General features: G+C 58.3%; 1 protein-coding gene and 2 long non-coding RNA genes across 3 annotated transcripts in view; 1 reads left to right on the top strand and 2 right to left on the bottom strand.

The window, feature by feature from the left end:
* The first annotated feature begins 318 nt into the window (after nucleotides 1–318).
* Nucleotides 319–3,485, top strand: LOC120512801. Its single transcript, XR_005630124.1, has 3 exons — nucleotides 319–548; nucleotides 729–1,578; nucleotides 3,385–3,485. It is a non-coding gene; the product is annotated as an uncharacterized LOC120512801 (long non-coding RNA).
* On the bottom strand, nucleotides 3,340–5,232 carry LOC120512800. Its single transcript, XR_005630123.1, has 4 exons — nucleotides 5,220–5,232; nucleotides 4,286–4,360; nucleotides 3,557–3,699; nucleotides 3,340–3,480 (listed from the first exon to the last, which is right to left on the bottom strand). It is a non-coding gene; the product is annotated as an uncharacterized LOC120512800 (long non-coding RNA).
* A 1,099-nt stretch (nucleotides 5,233–6,331) lies between these two features.
* The window catches only part of LOC120512802 (low-density lipoprotein receptor-like), a gene marked incomplete at its 5' end in the record, with an annotated part of 2,800 nt that continues 527 nt past the window's right edge, over nucleotides 6,332–8,604 (bottom strand). Inside the window, 3 exons of the mRNA XM_039731542.1 lie at nucleotides 6,332–6,379; nucleotides 6,565–6,704; nucleotides 8,371–8,555. Coding sequence (XP_039587476.1) covers nucleotides 6,332–6,379; nucleotides 6,565–6,704; nucleotides 8,371–8,555 — 373 coding nt within the window. The remainder of the gene's footprint in view (nucleotides 6,380–6,564; nucleotides 6,705–8,370; nucleotides 8,556–8,604) is intronic.

Here is an 8,604-nt window from a genome sequence, read left to right as displayed (position 1 = left end):
TCAGGACCCCTCAAAACCTCTCCAAAACCACTCAGGACCCCCCAAGATCCCTCAAAATCCCCTCAGGATCCCTCAAAATCTCCCCCTAAATCCCCTCAGGACTCCCCCAAACCCCTCAAAATCCCCTCAGGACCCCCCAAATCCCCTCAGGACCCCTCAAATTCCCCCCAAACCCCCTGAGGACCCCTCAAAATCCATCCTTGATGCCCTCAGGACCCCCCCAAACCCCCTCAGGACTCCTCAAATCCCACTGAAACTCCCCCAGATCCCCTCAGGACCCCTGAAATCCTGGCCCCGGGCTGGGGGGGCGGGGGCGGCGCGGGGCCGAACTCGGACATGGCGGAGGCGGCGACGGGAACGGGCCGCGCTCGCCTCAGGCCGCGCGGGGCACGCTGGGAGGCCCGCCCGCCACCGGAGGGGCTCCGCCAATCGGCGCGCGGGTTGGCGTTGAGCGACAGGTGTGTTGGCCAATCAAATTATGAAGGTGGGGAGCGGCGGCCAATGGGAGGAAGGAAGGAGCCGGCGCGCTGCGATTGAGGGGTGTTGGGGTGAGTGACGGCGCGCTGGGCCAATGGGAAAGAGGGGATGGACGAAGGGCGTGGGCGGGACTGAGGGAGCGCAGCCAATCAGCGGCTGGGCGGCCCCGCGAGACGCCGCGATTGGTGGAGGAAGCGGAAATCACTGGGAAGGCGGGGCGAAGAGTGATTGACGTTTTGCCCGACCAATAGCTTGTGGGGATTTCCCCTCCCGCCCACGCTGCGCAACGATTGGAGGACGCACTTGACTGACAGCCAGCGCAGCCAATAGAGCGCGTGGAGAGGGAGAGGCGGGGCTTCGTTAGATTGACAGGCACGCGGCTCAATCAGCGGCGGGAAACTCGCTGGCCAATCACAGCCGCGCCGGCCCCTGGCCTTTGATTGGCAGCTCGCCCAGCCAATGGCGCGCGACCCCGCGCGCGCGGCGTCCAATCAGCAGCGCGCGGCCGTTTTGGAGGGAAATCCCGACCAATCAGCGAGCGTGAAGCATTCCCTAGGCCCCGCCCCCAATCCGCTCACTCAGGGGTTAATAAATAACCCTTTATTGACGTCACGAGGGCGTGGCCACATTGGCCCCGCCCCTTTCCGCGGCGGCCTCAAATTTGGGCCGAATCCGCGGGGTTTTGGTTAAAAATAAAAATTAAAAAAATCCTAAAAAACGGAGCCGGGGACACCTGGAGAGGGGAGGGGGAGGGGAGAACAGGTGAGAACAGCAAGGACAGGTGGGCACAGGTGAGAATAACAAGGACAGGTGTGCACAGCCTCGTCCAGCTGTGCCCAGGTGTCTCCAGGTGTGCCCCAGGCTTTTTGGTGTTCCCAGGCATCCATCCAGGTGTCCCCAGGTGCATCCAGATGTCCCTCAGGTATCTCCAGGTGTACCCAGGTATCTCCAGGTTCCATCCCAGGTGTTTCCAGGTGCACCCAGGTGTCCCCAGGTATCTCTAGGTGTCCCCCAGATGTCCCCAAGTGTCCATGCAGGTGTCCCCAGGTGCGCCCAAGTCCATCCAGGTGTGTCCCAGGTGTGTCCCAGGTGTCCATCCAGGTGTCCCCACGTGCCCCCAGGTGTCCCCCAGGTGCGCCCAAGTCCATCCAGGTGTGTGCCAGGTATTCCCAGATGTCCCTCAGGTGTCCCCAGGTGTCCCCAGGTGTCACTCAGGTGCACCCAAGTCCATCCAGGTGTGTCCCAGGTGCACCCAGGTGTCTTCAGGTGGGTCCAGATGTCCCTCAGGTATCCCTAGATGTCCCTCAGGTGCACCCAGGTATCTCCAGGTGTCCCCAGGTGCGCCCAGGTGCGCCCAAGTCCATCCAGGTGTGTCCCAGGTATTCCCAGATGTCCCTCTGGTGTCCCCAGGTGTCCCCAGGTGCGCCCAAGTCCATCCAGGTGTGTCCCAGGTGCACCCAGATGTCCCCAGGTATCCCTAGATGTCCCTCAGGCATCTCCAGGTGTCCATCCAGGTGCACCCAGGTGCATCCAGGTGCACCCAGGTGTTCCCAGACGTCCCCCAGGTGTCTCCAGGTGTCCCCAGGTGTCCCTCAGGTGTCCCCAGGTGTCCCTCAGGTGCACCCAGGTATCTCCAAGTGTCCATCCAGGTGTTTCCAGGTGCACCCAGGTGTCCCTAGATGTCCCTCAGGTGTCCCCAGGTGCGCCCAGGTGTGTCCAGGTGCGCCCAAGTCCATCCAGGTGTGTCCCAGGCCCAAGTCCATCCAGGTGTGTCCCAGGTGTGTCCCAGGTGTCCATCCAGGTGTCCCCACGTGCCCCCAGGTGTCCCCCAGGTGCGCCCAAGTCCATCCAGGTGTGTGCCAGGTATTCCCAGATGTCCCTCAGGTGTCCCCAGGTGTCCCCAGGTGTCACTCAGGTGCACCCAAGTCCATCCAGGTGTGTCCCAGGTGCACCCAGGTGTCTTCAGGTGGGTCCAGATGTCCCTCAGGTATCCCTAGATGTCCCTCAGGTGCACCCAGGTATCTCCAGGTGTCCCCAGGTGCACCCAGGTGCGCCCAAGTCCATCCAGGTGTGTCCCAGGTGTGTCCCAGGTGTCCCCAGGTGTCCCCAGGTGTGTCCCAGGTGCACCCAGATGTCCCCAGGTATCCCTAGATGTCCCTCAGGCATCTCCAGGTGTCCATCCAGGTGCACCCAGGTGGCTCCAGGTGCACCCAGGTGTTCCCAGACGTCCCCCAGGTGTCTCCAGGTGTCCCCAGGTGTCCCTCAGGTGTCCCCAGGTGTCCCTCAGGTGCACCCAGGTATCTCCAAGTTCCATCCCAGGTGTTTCCAGGTGCACCCAGGTGTCCCTAGATGTCCCTCAGGTGTCCCCAGGTGCGCCCAGGTGTGTCCAGGTGCGCCCAAGTCCATCCAGGTGTCCCCAGGTGTGTCCCAGGTGCACTCAGGTGTCCCCAGATGTCCCTCAGGTGTCCCCAGGTGCGCCCAAGTCCATCCAGGTGTGTCCCAGGTGTCCCCCAGGTGCACCCAGGTGTCCCGGGGGGTCTCGGCCCCTCAGGCCTCGTCGTCCTCAGCCGTCAGCGGCCACTGCGGGAGCAAAGCGGGGTGCGCCCAGGTGTGTCCAGGTGCGCCCAAGTCCATCCAGGTGTGTGCCAGGTATTCCCAGATGTCCCTCAGGTGTCCCCAGGTGTCCCTCAGGTGCACCCAGGTATCTCCAAGTGTCCATCCAGGTGTTTCCAGGTGCACCCAGGTGTCCCTAGATGTCCCTCAGGTGTCCCCAGGTGCGCCCAGGTGTGTCCAGGTGCGCCCAAGTCCATCCAGGTGTCCCCAGGTGTGTCCCAGGTGCACTCAGGTGTCCCCAGATGTCCCTCAGGTGTCCCCAGGTGTCCCTCAGGTGCACCCAGGCATCTCCAGGTGTCCCCAGGTGTCCCCAGGTGCACCCAGGTGTCCCGGGGGGGTCTCTCCTCCCCCGGCCCCTCAGGCCTCGTCGTCCTCAGCCGTCAGCGGCCACTGCGGGAGCAAAGCGGGGTCACCTGGGGGTCCCCCTCACCTGTCCCCCCAGGCCCCGCCCCCTCCGGGAGCTCACCTGCGCCTCGCCCAGCCCCGCCCCCTCCAGGTGCTCCGGATCCTTCCGGAAGGCGGCGTTGCTGAAGCTGATGCTGTTGGTGCTGCGCCGGCGCCAGCCCCGCCACAGCGCCCGCCCCGCGGCCGCCAGGCACAGCGCCAGCCCTGGGGGCACACGGGGGGTCAGGGGGACCCCGAAATTTGGGGGGACCCCAAAATTTGGGATTTTCCCCACAAAATTCGGGATTTTCCCCCCAAAATTTGGCATTTTCCCCACAACGGGATCAGTTCATGGCGCCACCTGGTGGCCACAGGTGGAACTGCAGGGAGGGGATGACACCCAAAATTTGGGATTTTTACCCAAAAAAACGTGATTTTACCCCAAAAAACTGGGCTATTCACCCCAAAATTTGGGATATTTCCCTCCCCCACCCCCAAAATTTGGGATATTCCCCCCAAAATTCCGGGATTTTTCCCCCAATGGGATCAATTCATGGCGCCCTCTGGTGGTCACGGGTGGGAACTGCAGGGAGGGGACGACCCGCAAAATTTGGGATTTTTTCCCCAAAAAAACCAGATTTTGCCCCAAAATCTGAGATATTTCCCCCCAAAACTGGAATATTCTTTCAAAAAACAGGGAAATCTCCCCAAAAAAACGGGATATGTCCCCAAAATTCTGGGTATTTCACCCAAAATCTGGGATACCCCCAACCCCCCCAAAATTTTGGCCCCTCCCCCTCCCGGGCCGTACCAATGGGCAGCAGGATCCCCAGTGACGTCATCAATGGCCCCGCCCCCTTGGGCCCGCCCACCTGGCCGAGGTCACCTGTGGGACAGGGGAGGTCAGGGGGCGTGGCCGGGTGTGGAAGTGGGCGTGGCCAGCCTTGGAAGTGGGCGTGGCCAGCCTTGACAATTTGTGTGGCCAGTGGGCGTGGTGATGTACAAAATGGGCGTGGCCAGGTGTGGTGGTGGGCGTGGCCATGTGTAGCAGTGGGCGTGGCCAGTGGGCGCAGTCAGGCGTGTCAGTGGGCGTGGCCAGCAGGTGTGGTGAGTGGGTGTGGCCATGCAGGATCAGTGGGTGTGGTCCTGCATGGAAGTGGGCGTGGCTACTTGGCAGGGTCAGTTCTCTCAATGGTTGTGGCCAATGGGCGTGGCCAGGCGAGTCAGTGGGCGTGGCCAATGGGTGTGGCCAGGTGAGTCGGTGGGCGTGGTCAATGGGCGTGGCCAGGTGTGTCAGTGCGCGTGGCTGGCCAGCAGGTGTGGTGAGTGGGTGTGGCCATGCAGGATCAGTGGGTGTGGTCCTGCATGGAAGTGGGCGTGGCTACTTGGCAGGGTCAGTTCTCTCAATGGTTGTGGCCAATGGGCGTGGCCAGGCGAGTCAGTGGGCGTGGCCAATGGGTGTGGCCACATGAGTCAGTGGGCGTGGTCAAGGGCACATCCAGGTGTGTCAGTGGGCGTGGCCAATGGGCGTGGCCAGGTGTGACTGTGGGCGTGGTCGGTTGTTCGAGTGGGCGTGGTCGGTGGGCGTGGCCAGGTGAGTCAGTGGGCGTGGTCAATGGCAGTGGCCGGGCGTGTCGGTGGGCGTGGCCAAGTGTGTCAGTGGGCGTGGCCAATGGGCACAGCCATGCATGCCAGTGGGTGTGGTCTGTTGTTGCAGTGGGCGTGGTCGGTGGGCGTGGCCTCACCTGCCGAGGCGTTAGGTAAAGGTGGGGGAGGGGCACGGGTGGGGGATATTTAGGGGACATGTTTGGGGTATTTTTAGGATATTTTTCGGGTGGTTTTGGGGATATTTTGGGAATATTTTGGGAATATTTTCAGGATATTTTTGGGAATATTTTGGGGGTGATTTTAGGATATTTTGGGGATATTTTTTGGGATAATTTTGGGGTGATTTTGAGGATATTTTCAGGGATATTTAGGGGACATGTTTGAGATATTTTTAGGATATTTTTGGGGTGTTTTGGGGGATATTTTGGGGATATTTTTGGGGATAATTTTGGGGTGATTTTGAGGATATTTTCAGGGATATTTAGGGGACATGTTTGAGATATTTTTAGGATATTTTTGGGGTGTTTTGGGGGATATTTTGGGGATATTTAGGGGATATTTTTAGGATATTTTGGGGATATTTTTGGGGTGATTTCGGGGTGTTTTTGGGGTACCTGGGGGCTGCCTGTCGGGGTGCATTTTGGGGATATTTAGGGGATATTTTTAGGATATTTTGGGGATATTTTTGGGGTGATTTCGGGGTGTTTTTGGGGTACCTGGGGGCTGCCTGTCGGGGTGCATTTTGGGGATATTTAGGGGATATTTTTAGGATATTTTGGGGATATTTTTGGGGTGATTTCAGGATATTTTTGGGGTGTTTTTGGGGATATTTTAATGATACTTTAATGATACTTTCAGGATATTTTGGGGATATTTTTGGGATATTTTACTGATATTTTGGGGATATTTAGGGGATATTTTTGGGGTGATTTCAGGATATTTTTGGGGTGTTTTTGGGGATATTTTAATGATACTTTAATGATACTTTCAGGATATTTTGGGGATATTTTTGGGATATTTTACTGATATTTTGGGGATATTTAGGGGATATTTTTGGGGTGATTTCAGGATATTTTTGGGGTGATTTCGGGGTGTTTTGGGTACCTGGGGGCTGCCTGTCGGGGTGCAGCAGCAGCACGGCCTCGGGGCTGAAGAGCTCCTGAGCCACCACCCGGGGGGGGCCCGGGGGTCTCACCGGGCCGGCGGTGGGCTCTCTCCATCCAGATGTAGGAGTTGCTCTGCGCCCTCCCTAACCCGGGGGTCTCTCCCCAATCCCGGGGGTCCCAGGGGTCTCTCCCTATCTCGGGGGGTCCCGGGAGGTCCCGGGGGGTCCCGGGGGTCCCGGGGGTCTCAGGGTGGGTCAGGGGTCTCGGGGGGGGTCCCGGGGGTCCCGGGGGTCTCACCCCGAGCGCAGCCAGCCCCAGGGGCTGCCCCAGGTGCCGGGGGTCTCAGGGGATATTGGGGGGGTCCCGGGGGTCTCACCCCGAGCGCAGCCAGCCCCAGGGGCTGCCCCAGGTGCCGGGGGTCTCTCAGGTGCGTGCGCCGGTCGCTCCCGTCCAGCCCCACGCTGCTCACGGCCTGGAGCCGCCCGTCCGCCCAGAACAGGCGGCGCGAGGAGGGGTCTGGGGGGGGTCATCATCATCATCTTCATCATCATCATCATCATCAACATCACAATCATCACCACCATCATCCATTATCATCATCATCATCATCATCATCATCCCCCATCTCCGCCTGTCGGCCCAGAACAGGCGGCGCAAGGAGGGGGCTGGGGGGTCACCATCATCATCATCATCATCATTATCATCATCATCATCATCATCATCATCCCCCATCTCCGCCTGTCGGCCCAGAACAGGCGGCGCAAGGAGGGGGCTGGGGGGTCACCATCATCATCATCATCATCATTATCATCATCATCATCATCATCATCATCCCCCATCACCGCCTGTCGGCCCAGAACAGGCGGCGCAAGGAGGGGTCTGGGGGGTCACCATCATCATCATCATCATCATCATTATCATCATCATCATCATCATCATCATCACCCATCCCCCCTCATCGCCCATCCGCCATTTTGGGTCATTTTTTGAGACTTTTTGGGGTCACTTTGGGTCATTTTGGGGACATTTCTGGGGCCATTTTGGGGTCACTTTGAGGACATTTTTGGGGTCACATTTGGGACATTTTGGGGCCATTTTGGGGTCACTTTGAGGACAGTTTTTAGGACTTTTTGGGGACACTTCGGGGACATTTTGGGGCCATTTTTGGGGTCACTTTGGTGACACTTTGGGGTCACATTTGGGACCCTTTGGGGCCATTTTGGGGACATTTTTGGGGTCAAATTTAGGGTCTTTTTCGTGACACTCTGGGAACACTTTGGGGTCACTTTGGGGCCATTTTTGGGGTCACTTTGGGGTCCCTTTGGGGCCATTTTTGGGGACATTTTGGGGTCACTTTGGAGCCATTTTTTGGGGACATTTTGGGGTAACTCTGGGGCCATTTTTGGGGTCACATTAGAGGCCATTTTTTGTGACATTTTGGGGTCACTTTGGGTCATTTTGGGGACATTTCTGGGGCCATTTTTGGGGTCACTTTGGGAACATTTTTTGTGACATTCTGGGGTCACTTTGGGTCATTTTGAGGACATTTCTGGGGCCATTTTTGGGGTCACATTTGGGGCCATTTTTTGTGACATTTTGGGGTCACTTTGGAGCCATTTTTTGGGGACATTTTGGGGTAACTCTGGGGCCATTTTTGGGGTCACATTAGAGGCCATTTTTTGTGACATTTTGGGGTCACTTTGGGGCCATTTTTGGGGTCACATTTGGGGCCATTTTTGTGGACATTTTGGGGCCATTTTGGGGTCACTTTGAGGACACTTTTTAAGACTTCTTGGTGACACTTTGGGGCCATTTTTGGGGTCACTTTGGGAACATTTTTTGTGACATTCTGGGGTCACATTTGGGACATTTTTGGGGTCACATTTGGGACACTGGGGCCATTTTTGGGGACATTTTGGGGTCACTTTGGGGACATTTGGGGCCACTCAGGGGCCATTTTTGGGGTCACTTTGGTGACATTCTGGTGACTTTTGGGGTCACTTTGGGGCCATTTTTGGGGTCACATTTGGGACATTTTTAGGGTCAAATTTAGGGACATTTTGGGGCCATATTTGGGTCATTTTTGGGGACATGTTGGGGTTACTTTGAGGACATTTCAGGGTCATTTTGGGGCCACTTTTGGTGACATTTGTGACATTTGGGGACATTTTTGGGGTCTCACCCAGGGCCAGCCCCAGCGGCCGCTCGACGCCGTCGCTCACCAGCGCCTTGGGGGGGTCCCCCCCGTCCTGAGCCCCCCGAGTGATTTGGGGCCGGGACCCCCAGTCCGACCAGTACAGGAACCTGGGGGGGGCACCGCCGTCACCTGGGGACCCCCCAAAACCCCCCCAAAAACCCCAGGACTCCCTAAACCCCCCAGGACCCCCCAAAACCCCCCTAGGACCCCCCAAAATCC

The sequence above is a fragment of the Passer montanus genome, unplaced genomic scaffold (genome assembly GCF_014805655.1).
Source record: "Passer montanus isolate IOZ18808 unplaced genomic scaffold, ASM1480565v1 scaffold780, whole genome shotgun sequence".
Taxonomy (NCBI): domain Eukaryota; kingdom Metazoa; phylum Chordata; class Aves; order Passeriformes; family Passeridae; genus Passer; species Passer montanus.
This window is presented reverse-complemented; position numbering and strand designations above follow the sequence as displayed.